Source organism: Agelaius phoeniceus, chromosome 4 (genome assembly GCF_051311805.1).
Source record: "Agelaius phoeniceus isolate bAgePho1 chromosome 4, bAgePho1.hap1, whole genome shotgun sequence".
Lineage (NCBI taxonomy): Eukaryota > Metazoa > Chordata > Aves > Passeriformes > Icteridae > Agelaius > Agelaius phoeniceus.
Window position 1 is genome coordinate 18,119,853 of NC_135268.1, and position 20,429 is coordinate 18,140,281.

Consider the following 20,429-nt stretch of genomic DNA (forward strand, 5'->3'; position numbering starts at 1 on the left):
GCAGGGTCACAGCAGGAGCCAGCATTAAGAAGCCTTTGCTGAGGGTGGGAAGCTTTCCAGCCTTACCCAGGGCAGTGCTACCCTAAAACAGCTCCCCAGGATGGCAGTGGCCACAGAACAGGAGGCTGCAGAGGGCAGCACTGCCATGCACTACCCATCCTGGTACAGCACAGCCCATAAAAATGAAACATTAACTTTATTAACTTCATGGCTGCATGGATCATAAAATTTCCTTGATTTTAATGTCTCCCTGAAAACCAGTGGACTCTTAGTGGTATTAGACTTTGTTCATGCTGACTGAACCATAACTGGCCCTTCATGACAAAAGCTGGGATAACACTCCTTTCAGTCCTGCCCATAAGCCTCATTATGAGATTTTCAGGAGCAACATTTTTTGCAAGACCACATAAATGCTTTGGTCACTCAGAGCAGGGTGGTAGCTGGGGCATGGAGTGACCAGGACAGGACTGGCATCGACAACTCCCAGAGAACACAGTGAGGGCAAAACCTCAGCTAGCTCTTAGGCAGGAAGATGTAGGAGAGGGGAAGCAAAGACTCATCAGGCATGAAAAGGGGATTGCAATTCTTTCCCTTAGCAAGACAAAGAGAGAACTGGAAAAAGTACAGGAACAGCCAAAGGCCTGGTGACAATACCGCTGCTTGCTGGTACCGGATAGGAAATCTGAAGGAAACTGGAAGCAGCAGCAAAACAAGGGTGCTCTCAGCTCATGGGCTGGCACCACATCAGGGCACCATCAGTCTGTCTGAAAGGTCCTTAGGTCTGAGAGGTCTTTATGCACTGCTTTGTCATCCACCTCAGTAGAAATACTAAATGAATTTAGAGAAGCTGATCTGTGAGTACTGAGATTAATTTTAACCATAGAAAAACTATTCAGTAGGTCTGTTTAGCAGGAGAGGGGTTCTCTGCCACACAGCAGAACAAAACACTGCTGTGGAGCACAGAGAGGTCATACATCACTGCCTCAGGTGCAGAAAAAATCCAGCTTGGATTTAAATTTTGGTTTGTGTAAGAGCTGGCCAAGATTAATCACTTAAGTACATAAATTAGTGAAGTGATCACTTAAAGAACTGCCACACACTTCACATTATATTGATCTCCCCATCCCTTCACAAAAATAAATTTTCACATTACTGTTACAGCGATGACAAATTCTGCTGTCAGTAGGGCTAACTCTGAATTGTATGAATCATCTGCTTTAGAATATAGTAATAATACAGATATTAAAACAAAGAATAATAAAACAAAAAATTAAAAATCAAGGAATAGGTATGGTGACCAATTACAATTTTAAGGTCAAGTTCACATAACTCAGTAGCACTACTGTAGAGAAAAAAAACACAGAACACTTTAGGAAAAGTATTATGCATTACTGCCTGCATTTCAGACAGGAGGACTCAACCATGGGCCAGCATGGTGTGAGGGGGTGTCACACGTCATGGAATTAAAAGAGAGCTGATGCATTAAAAACAGCTGCAGATCCAACAGAGCCTATTGGTACTCTGAGAATATAAATCTCAGTTATCCCAGCTCCAGTGCTGACTCTCTGCCAAACCTATCTGAACTGTGGTTTTATCACTGAAGTGTGTAGGAGTCCCACAAGATCAAAAGCTCTTTCAAGTGGGATGTGACTTCCACGTTTTTCTTCTCCCATCATCTGCACATGTGGACAAAGCTGTACTAAAACCAAAATTATATATATGTACACACCTATTACAGCACCTTGTTTAAGAAAGCCCACTTCTCTGCAAATTGATGTGGCTTTAAAAAGTCTGCCACATGAAAAGCCTTTGGGGATTCTTTAAATTGGTTTTAGCACACTGGAGTCTAATTCACCTTTGACACAGCTTTTAAATGAGAATCACAAATATGCACTTCGAGTTAAGACTGCAATTACAGCATTTTCAATACAGGCAGGTTGGGTATCACACAAGTTCACAAGGATTAATAATAAGGAACCAAATAAATTTGCCATCTTTTGTGGAAAAATACTACTCTTCAGTCCATAGAGGCTGCCTCTAGAGATACACAGGAATCTCTCTGAAGGAAATACATACTTGTCCATGGGCCCAACTCCTATCATAATGACAACTTTCCAAAGTAGAATGCCAGTCTCTTGCCACTTTCCATGAAGAACTACTGACTGATATAATTGGGTACTCAGTGTATGGTGCACTATTTTCCATAATCACAACAGATTTTGATTTTTATTTAAAGGAGAATTATTTCAGACATTCTTTGATGCCTTTATTTAATCACAAGGCAGCATAGATGTAAAAAAAAAAGATGATAAATGTTCACATTTCAGTATGCAGAAAATAAAGTATTTGACAGGTAATCCATTTCTTGAATTGCATTATAGTTGAGCATCTACATTCTGTATTACTTTCAAGCTACATTCACACTTTAATGATATCTCAAAAACTGTAAGCTAATTATGCATATGATTCCAGGAAAGCAAAATTACAGTTACCTGAATGGTGCCAAAACATATCCCTAACTATTCCCATTCCCCATCATTTCTGTGCCACATGCAGCAGTGAAAGAGGGAGAGACAGTAAGGGGAGATGCACTTCATCTAACACCTGTAGCTCATCACCACCTGCAGTCTATCTGGCAATACATGTCAAAAAGAAAGATAGATGTCCAGTAAACAGAAGGGAGAAAGTTCTGGATGAGCTAAAAATGGCAATGACTTCAGATATCCATCACTGACAAAACTATGACCCTTCTATCAGCATGATCCAAACTGGAACAGATGGAAGCTAAAAGTGCTTTTATCCATCCCCAGCCCATAATGAACTGCAGGCTACCCTCCCTGCCAGAATTCTCTCATAGCTGTTCCAGAGCTGCTCCTCTGCAATACTGCAAACAGAAGGACAGCACGGGCATGCACGTGTGCCCTGCAGGAACAGATTTTATACTGGGGCTGTTCTTGAGCCTTTACCACAACCTGACTCTCAATAAATAAGGAAATAAGGGTATGGCACAAATTATTTCATGTTCCTCTGATGCAAACACGCCAACTTAATATACCATTTTAGTAGCCCACTGCTTAGTTCCATTATTTGTTCCCCTTAGCTCCAGCCATTATTGTCTCTTGTACCTTGATTTCAATGTTTGGCTTGCTTGCTGCTAAAAGTACACTCTCCTACCTCAGTGCCACTTTCTTACCATCACTGAGATGTCAGTATTTTGTTCCCTGAGCAAAGATACATCAGGTAGTTTAGGCAGTTTATTTCAAGTTTTTCCTTGAGCCCCTGCTTTCTCCTCTGTCCCTAGAAAATGAGGTGCACACCTACTAAGTCACAACACAAAGTGAAAGGCATGAAGCTGCAGGTGTCATGTCCTTCCAAAGCAAACCAGCCCCTGGTGTACCTGATCTGGTTTGGGGATGTTCATCCAAGTTCAGCAAGGTCTCCACAGAGCCAGCTCATTCCCCATCAGCTGGCATAAGCCTCCTGTTATTACCACTCTAACACTAAGAGCCTGATTGGAGTTATGGTTCCTTACAGACACATTATCCCGCCATGGTTTGGGAGCCCCGTGCTGACCCCACTCACTGCTGGTGCAGCTGCTCCTTCCACGGCAGAATGGAGGAGGCAAGGACAGTGCCCCAGGCAGCGTGTCCCTCTCCCCAGCACTTGCACCACCGTGGCACGCGAGGCACAGACACGTTTGCCCTTTTACCACCACGTCCCTGCCGCTCCCATCCCTTGCCAAAGGCAGCATCCCAGCAGGCACACTGCCAGCTCCTTCTGCCAAGGCCGAGGACAACGATGTGCTTTGTGCCCCCGCAGCCACCGTGCCAAATGGCAGCATATGGCACCTTCCCCCCAGAGCCCGTGGCTGCAGCACTGCACTCAGCAAGCTGCAAAAATCCCCCATCTCTGGGTGTTCTCCTCCTCCACGCTGGCACACAGCAGAGTGTGACACGGCTGTCACATTTTCCGTGTCGCCCTGAAAGGAGCCCTTGAGGAGCAGATCCAACAGCGCACGGACAAAGGGCAGGCTGCTCCCGACACACGCCGGACAGGGAATGCTGGCTGCTGGGTTTGGCTTGCTTCAAGCCAGAGCAAGCAGTCCCACTCCTCCTGCAGCAGAGAATGTTCAGTCTGCAGCAGGAATCCGTGTAATACCATCAAACAATGCTCCCTGACTTCATGCTTTCATTAGTCATCACCTAAACTGCAGGCCTGCTCCATAAAACCTGACAGTCAGCCATGGGCTTGCAGTTTGACACTATCTCTTCACGAACACACATCAATCACATGGTCCTCCTTGCTATTTCTTCCAGAAAATAAAACTTAAGAGCTCACTAAATTTATGGATATAGCAGGGATTTGAAATACAGCACAGAACATCACAATTTCACAAGTTATGCCCATCAGATTTATAAGAGACAGAGTTTAATTAGCAGAGATTTCCACCTCCAGAGGTAGCAGGACAAGCTGTGACTCCATGAGGAGAGATGAGACAACGCTGGCCTAGGAAGAGACATTCACATTTCACAGAAAGGTTTTCCTCTCCTGTCAAAGGGAAGGAATCAGCCTAACATCACTTTTAACATGCTGCACATAACCATGTACATGATGCAACTCTGAAATTGGCTCATATTCTGCCTTTTCAGCATTAAATCTGACACCCATGCTGAAGAAACAAGTGAGGTCCTTGCAGTCACCATGGGTTTGAAAAATTTTTTTCCCATCTTTTTAATACAAGGCTGGAAAAGAAGAAAGATGATGCTTTAAGTAAGGATCAGTGTTCCCCAGGCACCAGTAATGGAAAAGGGGGAAGATGAAAGATTATGCAGAAGGGTGGGATAAAGAGCAAAGGACTTGGGAGCCTCATACTGCCACAGGGTGGAGGGTTCAGTCAGGCAGCAACACCCAAGCACTTGAGAAAACATGAGTTGTCCGCTGTGAGATCTGCAAACTTTTGGAAAAAAATCCAGGTCCTATTCAGATTACCTAGGCACTATGAAGTAAAGTATTTGGAGGATGCTTTGCTAAACCATCATTTAATCCAAGTGGAACTTGGATTTTCCCACTACTTTCAGAGATAAGAGGACTTCACAAACTTCCATCCTTTTCATCCCACATCAGAGGAATGGGTCTTTGGTGCACCAAGGAGGCAAGATCTGCCTTCAGAGTCAGCCACCAGATTTCCAGACAGCTTCAGGCAAGTCACTTCCCCTCTGGCTTTCCTGACATTTACAGTGGAATCCCAATAGCTGTATCATGGAAGAGGTGATATGCATCTTAACTGAATTACATTTTGCACCTGCAGATTTTCTTGCTGAAAATGGTAATGAGCATGGGAATTTTATGTTGGTTTTTATCATTGTTATTATTATTACTATTATTATTACTACTACTACAAAAGACTGGCAAACATCTGTACTAGAAAATGCCCCATCAAATTTCTTGAATTTCTATGCTTTGGAGTTTGCCCCCATCACATTTCTGTCTCACTTCTTCCTACAATGCTATTTTCCTTACTTAATAGAATACAGAGCGTCTTTTAACAACTGAAATACAGAAAGTGCACACAGACAATTGCAATGAAACATTATTGTCTTGTAAAACCTTTCACGCTGACTAAAGCTGATAGATCCTCAATTCTGTGAGAGAAATGATCATCATCATGATCCATCCAAAAAATATCAGTATGGGCATTTAGGAACATCTTGTGTCAAAAGAAGCTTGGATTATCACTGCCTCTGACTTTTCACTTTTTCCCAGAATTTTCTTCCTACTTCAAAGGATTTATTTGGGAATCTAAGTTTCAAACTGTGCTTATTCCAAAAAGCAATAATGAAGCTAAAAACTAAAGCCTTGGACTGGGTATCCCAGACACAACATCTATTACTTCACTGGACTTTGTGATGTCGCCACTAGAGGGACTTAGATGAAGCTATAAAAACCGTGACCAACCAACGAAGGCAGCTGGTGTATTTAGAAAAAGGCATTTTGCTTCTTCTGAGGCAAAGTTTGTACTTCCACCCCAGAGAATGCCAAAAGTATCAACGCACAAGATTATGCACTGGCAAACAAAGCAGCCACGGACACAAGGTTAATGGACACAGACCTTACTGATGACCTGCTGTAGCTTCACAACTCACTCCAGCCACACACCTGGAGTGCAATTTATCTTTATCTTTAGCCCCACAGCCTCTGCACACTCAAAGTTCAGGGATTTTCTCACACCTTTTAACAGAACAATGGAAAAAGCCAATATTGTGCTTCCTCACACCTATAATTTGGTCCCCAAATCACTATCAGAAATGATCCAACAAGCTCTCATTCCAGGTACCTTTCTCACTTCCCACAGACCACCTGGCTTTGTGAGAACTCTCTCTGCATTTCTGGCACTACTTGAGCCATTTTCCAACATTATTAATGATCATCAAAATCCAGTGCTGGCTGCAGAGCTGAGGCAGAGAAAAGAAATCTCATTGTTGCTGCAATTACAACTGGTAGTGTTTAAAATAGCCTGAGAATAAGCCGTATCCCTCAAAGCTCATTATGAGCTGCACCCTCAGTGGGAGCCAATCTGGTGTGTGCACACAACAATGGTGGGAGAAGTTTATCACAAACTCAACCATTAACTTTGCTTTTTTGCCACTTAAGTTTTTAGAGGTACCACTGCCACTATGTTCCAAATTCACCTGTGCAGCAGATGACCTCCAGAATGACAGCAGCGGGTCACAAATGATCGATATTGCTAACTCAACACACCTCAGATCACATGCACCACGGGCTAAGCAGGATCAATAAAAGCAATCCACTGCTGAATTAAAAGACACAAGTGAAAAATAACATTTTAACTTCAGCTTCATACACCATGCTTGAGTAATGGTACATTTTTATGGAGTATGGGTGAATTTTTATAGAGTCTGTACAGTCTTCTGCCACATGAAATTAATGTCACTGAGAACAGATGATTAAGCAGAATTACTTTAGATGAAATCTACAATTGCTCAGTAGATTTCAGAAATTATTCACCTCTCTCACTTATTTTCAAAATAGACTGTAACTAGAAAATAACATTCAGAAAACAGGCAACATTACTACTATTTCTAATATAAACCCACTTTTAGCCTATAGTCTGCACTCATTCACCAAGGTAGAAGGGATTCAAGATAATGGGTTTTATATATAAAAATCTGTGATGTTCCACTAAATACAACACCCAAGCCATCTGAGCAAGGAGAAATGTGTTTATTCTACACATGCTGCATACCTCAGAGAAGATATTCAGAGAAGGCTCTTCTTTTATTTTTCTTTTAAATAGTTTTTACATCTAGATTTAATTCCTTCATTTCAAAACCAGATGGCCTAAACTTCAACTATCAGATAATTCTGGGCCAAAAAAACCCTATTAATTAATGCTTCCATATTTAAAGAAATTCTGTGTAAAACTGTTATTTTAGACTCTTCTTTGCTACATACTAGTGCTTGAGTTCTACCAGAAAAGCAATCTCGTCTTCTGAATGGAAAAAGGTGCTTCATTTCCTCTTGCATGATAAACAGGGCATTTTCTGGTAGTCATTTAGTAGCCCAAATCTGAGTCACACCAATATCAATCTTTAATCAGATGCAGTATCGTGAGGGGATCTCATAATATGAGATCTTAATCTTTAAGATACAGTGTTGTGAGGGGATCTTCCATATGAAGGAGATGAGGCAAAACTACACATGTCACTCTGGAAGTATGTGTCTCAATCTCAGCCCTGCCTCTCTCCCCCAAAGCCCTCGTACATAGGTTATCATTAATTCAGACTGACCCCATTAGGCTTGTTCTGCAGGTATCATCTCAAATATGTGTGGACACATAGGCACAGAAAGGTAAGACTTGGTCCAATGTCACAGAAGGAGGCACTGGAACAAAAAGAAGGTTTCCTAAACTTGGTGACTTCACCCAGTTGTTGCTCAGTAGCCATGACTAGAAAGGCACAAAAACATAAGTAAAAGGGGCTATCACATGCATTGACTTGTACAGAAATGAGCAGATTTTATGGTGGTAGCACTACAGCTCAGTGGCATGACCCACCATCTCATTTCACAGGGACGTAGGATTGAGGATAGTTTGGGTTTTGTTTTTCTGAAAACTACTAAGGAGACAAAACTGGGCACATCAACTAAATCCACATCATGAGAGCTGCTGCTCAGGATGGAAGAGCGTTCCTTTCCAGTGAGCCCTCACCATTAACCTTGTGAGAAACATGCAGTAAGGCTTCAGCCAGCTTCATTTCCCTGGCTCGCTGACTCCAGGAACCTCCAAGACTCACTTGAAAAAATAAAAAAATCAGTTTTGAATCACCTTTCAAAGGATGAGAATGAGGCAGTGCATGCCAATGTGTTCAAGTGCAGAGAGGTGGCTCTCAACCAGATAGGTTTCTGAGAAATGAATCACCCTTAATAAGGATGGCAGTGCTTTCAGGAGATCGTTGACGGGGAAGGAGCAGGGCTCAGAGCTGCTTTAGCGCAATGGGCGATTACACAGAGATATCTGTGCAGCGGGGCTGGTGCCCATTTGATTAAACAGCCTGTCTGCTCCCTCCACGAGATATCAGAGGTACAATTAGTTCAGTCGGCGCTATCAGCAATGCCCTTGAGGTGCTGTGCTCCTGACGACTAATGAAGAGGCACTGCTGGCTGTCAGCACGTACAGGGGGAGGCATTCATCTTCCTGGCAGCATCAATTAAATCCGCCCGCATCATACCAGCAGCCAGGAATTCAGCGCCGGCAAGGAGTCAGAGCAGCTGAATGGTTTAACACTTCGGTGTGGGGTTTTATAGTGTGGAGAAAAGGGAATAAATTGGGCTAGCTATGCTGATGGCAAGGGGAATGCAGAGAATCTGCCTGACAGCAAAGGCAGAGGGAGCACCCGCAGTGCTCAGGTGTGTGCACACGTGCGCTGGGGGAAGTCTTTTTTTTTGTATCAGGGCAGGAAAAACCTCTTAATACACAAACAATATTCTCCTGAAGTCAACAGAAGAGAATTTGCTTATTGCACTGGGTTGCCAATATTCTGCTAAGCCTTCAAGGAAAGCTATTTGCTGCATGTGTGGGTGTAGCCTCACTTAGGACATGGCAAGTACTCCTGAGAAGATAAGGCAGGGAGCTCTTGTCCCTTATTTCTTCCAAGGCTACATCCTTACAGAAAACACACAGTTCTATTTCAAAACAACAGGCTCTAAACCTTCTACAACATTTCTATCCCTGAAACATGATGCTGCATCATATCAGCCATAGTCAAACGTGTCAGCTAACCACCTGCCCTGCTTGGTGCCTCACTGTAAAGTCCAACCTTTCCCATCCCACAGAACTCTGGCTGTCAATAGGAATTACAGGACTAAAAAGTATTGATATCAGAGGAGAAGGGTATTGAAGTTGAAGCTACAGTAAGCACCTGGTATCTAACTTGCTAAGGTACACAAGAACACTATAAAGAAAATTGCTTTTTTAGCTGAAAAAGATATATCTGCAATTTCTGTTTTGTCTTACTTGTGTCCCTTAGGGAAAAAATACAAGTCAACTTAGCAAATCCACATTTTCCAGGCCTTCATGGACCCTTAATTAAAATCACTGTGAATCAGTAGATGGCAAAAATTAGCACTTAGTGTGGCCTTCCTGTTTCAGATGTTTGAGAACTCATGGCGAAAGTCTCAAAGGGCTTAACCTGCTAAACAGTGTACAGCAACAGGGAACTCAAGAGGTTTTGGTAACTTCACAACAAAGTGGCATTCATTCATCTTCTCAAACCTCCCAACACCTTTGTGGAGGCTAAACGGGCTGTTCACTGACAGGGAAATCAGTGTGGCACACACCAGCAAAACAGAGCCCTGGCTCTCAGCCACGGGGGCACAGACCTACCTGTGCACATCTCAGCTGACTAAAAGCAGTGAAAACTTACTGCAGGAGAAGCAGCAAAACTGTTTATTATCCAATCTTTCACATAAAGGAAGCTTAAAAAACCCCAAGCCTCAAACCCATCTCACACTCCCTACCAAAACAGTTAAATTACATTTCTTGCAGGTTGCCATACAATATGCAATTAAATACATGAAGAAACAAAGAAAAAAGCCTTTGGATGCCACTCTTCCTCTGACTAATGAAAAAAAAATTAACTATTTCAAAGTTCTTGGAATTTAGTATTTCACTCCCTCACAGAGGTTTTAATTAAGAGCCTGACAAACTGACCTTTAACAAAGTGTAATTCTTGCCTTCTGCAGTCTCCACCCTGCATGACTCAAGACAAAATCTCATGTTGCCTGATAGGAAGTGATATAGCCCAGGATCCACAAGCACAAGAAATCAGCAGACACAAATGCAGAAAAAAAAGCATCAGCAGAGACTCCAAGTGATTTTGCTGGATTATTACAGTTCTTTCCTAACAGTCTGAATAATCCCTAAGCACAGAATAATCCCTAAGTTTGATTTAAACCGCAGACACAACTTGGGGCTGCACAGAGAATGCTTTTAGTGGGATGAACTGACTTTGGTACCTCAGTAAGACCAAACTGCAAATTGATCTACACAGATGCACATGCTGGACTATGATACTTTGTCAGTGGTAAAAAACACAACACAGATGCACAAAGTTTACAAGCAAAAGATTCCACAAAGAATACTGAAGATCAGTATTTGGAAATGTATGTTCTAGTTTAAACAGTACTAAATAAATATTAAAATTCATGCAACTGCAAAACTCATCAGAGAACTCTTTAGGATATTTTTGTCTCTAAGGGAACTCATGATTTAGATCAGAGCCTGCAAAAAGGTCACCTGCTAGTGAACATGGTCCTGAAAGTAACCTTGTCCTCTGTGTTAATTTTTCATGAAATCTGCATTAATACAGGACAGGGACAAAGACAGACGTGATTCAGGAACATCCAAATGGTGAGGTAGCACTGGAGTGATGATCTGGCTTCTTACCTGAGGCCAAGCTGCAAAATGATTTATCAGACTCAAAGGACATCAGCTAGCACACAAGGATCTCAAGTAACAGCAGCTGCTGGGGTAGCAGTATGAGCAGCTTAGTTTCCAGGATCAAGCTCCAGTCAATGATGAAGCACATTCCTTTGTCCATTCAATAACCATCATCTCTTCTAGACCAATTCCCTACACAGGCCCAGATTACTCTGAGTAGTGGTGCTTCCTGAGAGCACCAGAAAAGGAGGATTCAAGTCCTTGGAGCTCCTACAAGCATCCAGACATCCCTAGGAAAGCCACAGGCCCCTGCTGCAAGGCTTCTCATGCTGCACTTGCTCCAAATGCCTTCAGGCAGCAACAACCCTTGGAGAGTCCAGGGGACTCTCAAACTTGTGTGAGAAACAGTGGACAAGCCTGAGCTTCCCACATCTCTGTGCTTGGCTGCTCCTGGTGCCAGTGAGGTGCAGGAATCCTGTCTGCAAAGCACCACACATGTAAACCACAGCTGTGCCCCTGTCCTGCACCTGTGGGTGACATGTAACCCACCGAGGCACAGCAAGGTCACCTGCTTCAGTTCCCTGGTAACACAGATTCCCTCCCCCATTACACTGCACACCAAGAGCAAAACCTCAGCTTTCCTTTAGAATCCAATCAATGCACAGAATGAGGGTTTATCCACTACAGAAAGCTCAGAATAATTACCAAATACAATGCAATCACTCAAAACTAATCACACAACTTGGCTGTATGTGCACATTTCCCACTAAAAGGTATTAATTTAAACCCTCTTCTGATTTTTGTTGACCATGAAACATTCCTCTGAGTGCACAGGCACAGGCATCACTAATCATTTCATGGTCACTGACTCCAGCATAAAAAACCTCCCACACAGAAGAGTGGTGTGGGCTTTGTGCTGTACAGGAGAGAGTTTCTCTCCTGTAAATTAACTTAGTCAGCTTGCCAAATTTTTTCTTAAAGAAGGAACAATTTTAAGTATTAAATCATCCAATGACTTAGAGAATGAACAGAATGTTTTCAAAATGCAAATTAAAGGCATCTGTATTTTAATTACAGCACCAAAACTGCAAGATACTTGTCTCCACACACATTTTTCCATTCATCTTCAGAGATGGCTGCATACAGAGTATTAGTTTCCTAGTATAAACCTACTCCCACATACATTCCCAAAATAATTTGCATGTATTACCAATAAACAAACACACGCACACAAGTTTTCAGGCCGCCCACAGACACGAGAGACAAAAAGAAGACTTGTCACTTTTGCTTTTGGGATAGTAACTAAAATTGCTTCAACTTTTAATACAGGGAAAAAAATGCCAGAGCAGCATGAGCTTTGGCACCATACATTTAACACAATGCTCAGTTGACAAAACCTTTAAAAATGTGCAAATAGATCCTGCTGCTACATAGCTGATTTCCCATACGAAAGCTAACAAAGGCTAAACAGAACCTTAGCTACAATACACTTTTCTGTGTTACACTCAATGAGCTCAGTTGTGTTGTCGTCAGCCTATAAAACTGACTTTTATACTGAGTCACTAAGAGGATACAGATGACAAACAGCTCCATTACAGAGGGCTGACAAATTCTTGCCTTGAGAAGCAACAGTGACATGACGACAGTGGCAACGCTCACTTCATCTCTGCACAAAATACAGCTGGCACTTCTACTTCACATCTGCACTGTGATACCTCCTCCACAGCCAGTCTGAGTCTTCATTTTCATTTCATCCCCCAAAGATCAGTGCTATGGTATGAAATGTCCTGATTTTCCAAAAAACCCTTTTTTGGTCATGAATCCTTGCCATTAGATGTCCAGTAGGAAGTCTCTGCAGCCACATGCTTGTTAGCACAGAGGGGCAGGGGTGGGGGACAAATACACTGGTGCTATCCTAAAACACATTCAAAACCCCATTCTCAGAACTGAAAACAAGCAAAACAAAAAAACCTACCTGATTCTCAGGGATGCTCCAGAGAAACACTGAACTCAGCTCAAAAGTAAGTACAAATTACTTTTTAACTTGACTCCATAGAAAGGTGGTGTAACAAACATTTTGGGAAATGTAGCACACTCAACTTGGGCATGAAGGACAAGCATCCCCAGTGTCAGCATTATCAAAGAGATTAAGGTGCCATATAAGTCAGGACATATGGAGAATTCACTTAATTTCCAACAGAAAAAAGATTTTAGTCCACTCCAGATTTGCAATTAATATATTAATAAATAGGTTTCTTTCAATATTTTGAACATCTAAAAAAGGGACTTTGAGGAGAGACAGTGAGAAACTTTCCAAATCTGATTGATTTAAAATTGGGGTGAGTATTAAACCTCAGAGATACCACACTGGCTGTCTCTGCATAACAATCCCTTGCTGCCCATGGCTTTCATAATCAAGTTTTGTAGTCTACTTCATATTTCTCACACTTTTATAATTTATTATAACTTGGCACATCAGTGAACACATTTGAGCTCTGATAGCAAAAATCAAGAACAATAGACATTACCATCTATTTGCCCTTCCCAATAGCCATGATAGGAGGCAATTTGAAATGTAATACTGGGATTAACAGAACATATTGAATAAATACACTGGGCTGACTGGATGTGGAAACAAAATTCTTTTGTTTCGGAAAACATGCTTAAAAATCAAGTCCAATTATTAAACTCAAGACTGCAACATCCACCACTGAACCATGTCCCTAAGCATCACATCTGTAAATCTTTGAAATAACTCCAGATAAGGTTGATTCCCCTACTTCCCTTCCACAAGGAAGTCCCAATGCCTGACAACTCTTTCAGTGAAGCAGTTTTTCCCAATATCTAATCTAAATCTCTGCTGGTGCAACTTGAGGCCATTTCTCCTAACCCTGTCACTTGTTAACTGAAATAAGGTGCCCACCCAGCTTCCCTTTCTCCAGGCTAAACCACCCCCAGCTGTTCCTCAGAGCCGTGCTCCAGACCCTTCCCCAGCTCCACTGCCCTTCCTGGGCTCGCTCCAGCCCCTCAGTGACTTTCTTTAGTGAGGGGCCCAGAGCAGGACACAGCACCCAAGGAGTGGCCCCACCAAATCCAGGGGGACAATCCCTGCCCTGGCCACACTGCTGCTGATCCAGGCCAGGATGCCATTGGCCTTCTTGGCCACCTGGGCACAGCTGGTTCGTGTCCAGCTGCTGTTGAGCCCCCCCAGGTCTTTTTCTGCAGGGAGGTTTTCCAGCCACTCTGCTGCCAACTCACAATGCCACATGGGACTGTTGTGATCCAAGAGCAGGACCTGGCACCTCCTTGCCCTGAGGAATTCTGCTTTACAATGACAAAATACACATCCTTTTCCTATGCTGCCTGGGGGTGAATGAAAAAATTATGAACCACCATATTAACAAATTAAACTTTTTTTTTTTTTCCCTTAAATTGAATCATTAATCACCCTCAGCTTCTGTTCTGGCAGAACAGATGTGGCCATTTGTCACTGAGGACAAACTGCAAAGGCTTTTGATAAGGAGTAGAATATCCTACCTGGAACAACCTCAAAAAGGAACTTTCCTGGACTTTCTTCATTGCAGGGATGCTCAATTACTCTGTTGCCAGGCAGAAAGATGGTACCCTAAAGAAAAAAAGTAACAACAAACATGGGATTAAAACTGCTACCATACTTGGACAGACTAATGCTTCTTCTTTTTGGACTGGGTTAAACATGAATTTTTCACTGTAAACACCTGAGCAGCTGATTTCCAAAGTGAGATTGAGGAAGGATTATTCCAAAAGCCAACATCACAGATCACTTTAATTAACTGAGGCATTTGACAACAGCTTTAAGTTTTTTAATCTCTTGGGTATTTGATACCATGCAGAGTTTTGTACTTATCATATGTACTAATCCCACTGTTCTGCAGGGAAAAATTGAGACTTAAAAGCAAGGGGTGCTGAAGAGCTAGGAATTTGCATGTGTGAGGCTGGTGAACTCACCAGCCAGGCTCCTTGGCTGAAGCCAAAGGGGGTCTGGATAGAAGAGGACCCTCAGTGTGTGGGGTGCATACCCAGTTCCTGCTCTGGGCCCTTTCCCCATAGCATCCAAGGGAGGAAATAGAGAGAAGACATTCCACTCCCACACAGTGGCTGCAATGTGCCAGGCTGCTGGTGCTAAGCCACAGCAGGCACAGAGAGAGTCCTGTTCAAATATGTGCTTGCTACAGGCAGACAGATGGCAGAAAATCTCTGGGGTAGGCATTGAAAGCCTTTATTACAACTTTACTACCTTGAGAGAGGTGGGAAGTTTTAGCTGCGCATTCTTCTAGTAACACCCAAAGACAAAAACAACCCCTGTAACCCTCAAAACATTTCTGGGGCTGAGTTGAAGACAAAGCTTATTTCCTCTCCTTCAGTCTGCTGACATGTGGCATGGATAGACCACCCCCCTTTCCTCTGAGAGCTCTCTTTCATTTTTAGAAATTACAGAAATTTCAACCCCCGTCAGCAGGCACTTCTCTGTGAAATTATGCTGGGATGGCTGTCCAGGGATAAATTTTCAGAGCAGCATCCTAGGAATTGTATTAGGTACAAGCTCTCTACCATTGTTAACAGGAGATAACACCTACTTAGTAATATTCTCCAATTACAGCATAATGGGGCTCTCCAAAGTAAACAACTTACATAACTTACACATCTTAAACACAGAATGCATCAAGTAAGGTCCTGACAGATCATTGTGTCCAACATGGAGCACCATTTTCCATAGTAGTTCCAATTAAATGCCCAAATATGTCAGACCCCTCATTTAAACAGCCCTAAAGATATCCCTGTACATAAAAAACATCAATTTTGTTACCCAGTATTCATTGTTATGACCTGGAACCTTCATTACAAGCAGAACCATTTACAATTATTGGGAAGTCAAGAGAAAAGCGGAAACACTACAGTCTTCTCACAAAGGAATTCTTACAAACTGACAGGAAAAAGCCACCTGAAAGAACAGGGAACAAATGTTTCACAAAATTAGTGTTTGTTCCAGCTGATGCAGAGTCTGGGCTCTGTACCAACTTGTCAGTGCTGTGTGCCAGCAAGAACAGTGTCATCACAGGAAGGAGAAGAGAGGGTGCACAGCGATTTCATCAGAACATACAGATCACCTCCATGAAACACTGTGATGCTTGCTGATGCTGAAAGCAGATTTTGTCAGAACATACAGATCACCTCCATGAAACACTGTGATGCTTGCTGCTGCTGAAAGCAGATTTTGTCAGAACATACAGATCACCTCCATGAAACACTGTGATGCTTGCTGCTGCTGAAAGCAGATGAAGCAGCACAGCTTTCTGCTGAGGTAGAACAAGCAGCAGGTATTAGCAATTGCGGGCAGATGCCCCCACTCACTGCATATACAAATGTATCATAAGCATTGAGTGCCTTGGTCCAACAGCCCCATTCAGAGCCATCTTCCTTCATTCCTGCCACAAGCGGCACCCCTTAATAGATGGCACACTCCAAAGTCTTCTGTGATATACCTTATTAGACCGCCAAAATATAATAAACAAGAATTATTATGTGAACAGGAAAACATAAGTCACAATACAGTTCAAATTCTCATATTAACACCTAAAGAAAAAACAGGAAATATAAGGAATACATTTTTTTCTGAGACTAATGGGAGACCAGGAATAAGAATCTCTAAAAGGCATGTTAACTACATGCATTTTTGTCCTGTGTAGCAGACCATCAAGACTGGTATAACACTTTATATCCCACTCTCACATTGAGCTGGTTTTACCCAGAAGAAGCTCCACCCAGCACACTGGATGAGCAGACCACTCTTCATGCTGGAGTTTCACTGTCTCGGGCGCTTGCACCACTGAGGGCATACAACATATTCAAGCCAATCACAGGTCTTGCGACTCAATTAAACAAAAATACAAAATTAACGAGACCTAGCCTACAGCACTGTAAACTAAAACCAATTCATGAGACAGTAAACGAAAACTGCATTGAACTTTGCTGTCAACTCATTAGCAACAGGCACACTGCAGACACATTACAATGTGATGTTTTCTGATTCTTTAATGCAAAACTTTTACCATTTAAAGGGAGCTCTCCTAATGGTGGATTTTTGAGAACATAGAAACAAGTGTTTTATTTATAACACTAGTGCCTTCGTTTCATAGATGAAACCTATTCCACCTACTAAACTGTAAAGCCTAAAGCCACACACAATAGCTAAGTTAATATGAAGAGAAACCAGACAGTAACACCATACAGAATATTGCCATAGTTTATAAAGAAAATGTCCTCAAGTGGTGATTTTATTTCACTGTTTCCAGAACTATTATTGCAAACATCAGTGCCCATGAAATACTTCAATATACGTATCTGAAGGGTTTTTTAAAACTAAAAAAAATAGTTTTGTTTGTGCAACGTGCACCTGGGTGCCCAGCTCTAGTGGAGAAAGCGTTAAGAGAGCAATTGCAGCTCTCTCACTTCCCATTCTGTCTGCTTTCACACCCATCTGCCTGCCTTCACCACACAGCAACACTTCCCCCTTGCCAAGCTTTGTAGCTGTCTGCATAACTGCAGCGAGGCTGTCTGGAGTGTCCCTTTGCTGAGTTTCTCAGCAGCTGATGCCCAGGGAACACATCTGTACTGTAACAAAGACCTGGCTGTGGGGTATCTGATACAAATAGGGTCCCCAGATCACTGTTGTTCCCCTTGCTCAATTGCATTTCTGGGTCCTTAAGGTGCAACATTAGGCCCATCCTTACAGCGTGGAAAGTCCCATGAGTATGGACTATCAGTTAGTTGCAAAACTTCAACAAATTCAAGCTCTGCTTTCTGCCTTGAGTACATAATTCCAGGGGGAAGTAGGAGAAAACTAACCAGATAGCCTTAGACACCTAACAAGACAGTAATTTGCATACAAAAAAGGAAGGTGATTTCCAGAGGAAATACACGTTTAACTTGGCTGTCAGTGCCACGTGTGCATGCAAATGTTCCACAATAAGGCAGCTTCACATTGCTGCACATCAAAGTCTTCAGATCATTCAAAATATTTAAAAAATCGCAACCCAAGACTGCAGATTGGAGCAGATTAATATTTTGCTTTCAAAAAAGAAAAATGAAAAAACCAAACTAGCATGGTGCCAGCAGGAATCAAGACATACAGTCTATATAGAAATACAGGAAAAAGGGAAGTGGGAGAAAAATGTGGCCCTGACCCAAGTCTCTCCTGGCTCCTACTGCCATTCTGTTTGCAGGCTGTGCCTCCACCAAATCAGCAGTGTTTTGCAGAGCTCCTGCTGCAGTATGCCCGACTTATTTTTCCATTTCCAAAACTTCTGTCCTTACCAGGGCAGTTCTGCTTCTCTAGCTGAGCATTCAGAATGACTCGCAGCACGCAGGAGAAATCTGGATTACTCAAGAAGCATTGGCCTTTTCCCTAACAAAGTAACAAGCCCACTTTCAAAGGAGATTCTCACACACAGAGATTTTTCAATAGCACACTGTTGCTTCAAACCAAAGATCTCCTAAACAGCAGAACAACATATTTGCTAAAATCAAAAATCTGCATAAATGAAGTGTTTAACTTGAGAAAAAATTTCTGCTCTGTTAAGTAAGTGCTTGACAAAACACTGTAGTGCAGCAAGAATGACTTCAATCTTGCTTTGGATTAGTCTCACAGCATGATACAGTCTTGCTCAAATAAATGTTTTATCCCATGCTGGTCCCTGAAAACATTTTCAGCACCATTCAGCAGCTGAACTTCAGGAGGAAGCACAGAAGAGGAGACAGGATGGCCACTGCACAAGTGCTTCATGAGGAGCAGCTGACAGATGGCGTTTCTGTTTGCACGCTCCATGTGACACCCTGCACCAGGGAAGTGACCCTGTGCCTCCTGCTGGCTCTGCTCCATTACCCTTCCCTAGGTACATCTCCCCTGCCTTATTTCAACTCGGTTTTCTGAAGCAGAATTACCACACCTTGCCCAGGAGATACCAGGTTTTGCCCAAGAAATCTTATGATACAAGGAATTCCAATGATGCTGATTGGCAAATGTGAAGAAAAACACAATTTTAAATATCTCTGTGTGGATTTTACTCAAAAAGCACATAGAGACATGAGGCAATTAAGTGCTTTCTTGCCAAAATAATGTTTTCAGGTTTTATCCTTCCCTGGGGCTATTTGCTTGCTGTAGTTTGTCCTGCTATCCCTTAAGAAAGGATGAGAAGTACAGAGTACCAGTAGTTACATCAGATGTTCTTCTTGTCCTTCCAGCTTTGATTATTTATCAAAGATCACTGAACTCTACTTTGACTTTCAAGTTAGGTGCTTTTTATTTACATATCTGTTTTTTGTGGTTTCATGGAAAACTCATCACATCAGCTCTCCGAGAGGCAGGAAGATCATCAGCCAGGGAAGAGGCAGCTGATGGAGGGGATGAAGAGGCAGCTGATGGAGGGGATGAAGAGGCAGAAGGAATCTTTGGGTACTTGTGTCTTCTGTATGACTCACAGCCACATCCAACACAGCAGTGTTCTGTGGTCTCTTTTGTCACTGTTGCTGTTTCTGCAAAGTCTGGGCTGTCAAACTGTGGAACAACAGTGGACTTAAGCTCAGATGGCATCTTAAACTGAAAAATGCCATCTGAAAAAATGAAAAACACTACTTTTAGTGAATAATACTCTCAACATCACTAATATTTACAAGGTCACCACCAGAAAGGCATCTACTTTATTTCACAGAGAAGGCTGTTAATCAATGTAAATTAAAGAAAATATATGACACAAGTATGTTTCTGCATGTATATACAGACATGCACACCTGTGAATTCATAAATAAGTGATGCATAGCAAAGAAGGAGAAAGAGCATGCAAGTTATCAGCTATTTATAAATTTTTGTTCCTCCCATTGCTGTTTCTGCTTTTAAGCTACCACAAAAACAGATCTCAAGTCCAAGTGAGCCCTTTGGACTGCCAAGAGCCTACAGACACAAATCCACTCGTACTAAAGTCAGTAATGAATGAAACCTGCACTATGCTCACCACAAGCAGTTTGACTGCAGTAGTTTTTTAAAAACTCAACTCCACTTCCACCATTACAATTCATTTCCAGGATCCCAGTGAAATCACTTGCTGCAAAAGGGCACAGCAACTCTGAAAGCCAGCCCTTTCATCTGACTGCCTACACAGAAATATCTGTATTTCAAACTGGGCCTGAGCAAGTTCTGCAGCTGGCTCCAAACCCTGGGTCAGTGCAGATTTTTTTAATTTTTATCATAAGAATGGATTTTTATACTACTTAAGGAACTAAAGCATTGGAAGAAGTATATTTACTGCAGGAGGTAATTCACTCCTTGGCTTGTAGTTATTGCAGCCATTTACAGTTTTGCAATATGTACAAGGAGAAAACAATGGCTGGGGGTGACTTTTCAGATTTTAGGGGGTAACATACCAGGAATGAAGAGAAG

At 42.4% G+C, this 20,429-nt stretch overlaps 1 protein-coding gene across 3 annotated transcripts in view; it reads right to left on the minus strand.

Moving 5' to 3' along the window:
- The window catches only part of ARHGAP24 (Rho GTPase activating protein 24), a 183,444-nt gene that overhangs the window by 103,753 nt on the left and 59,262 nt on the right, over window positions 1-20,429 (minus strand). For all 3 annotated transcript variants that reach the window (XM_054632990.2, XM_077177010.1, XM_077177013.1), the window contains one exon: window positions 14,495-14,582. In XM_054632990.2, coding sequence (XP_054488965.2) covers window positions 14,495-14,582 — 88 coding nt within the window. The remainder of the gene's footprint in view (window positions 1-14,494; window positions 14,583-20,429) is intronic.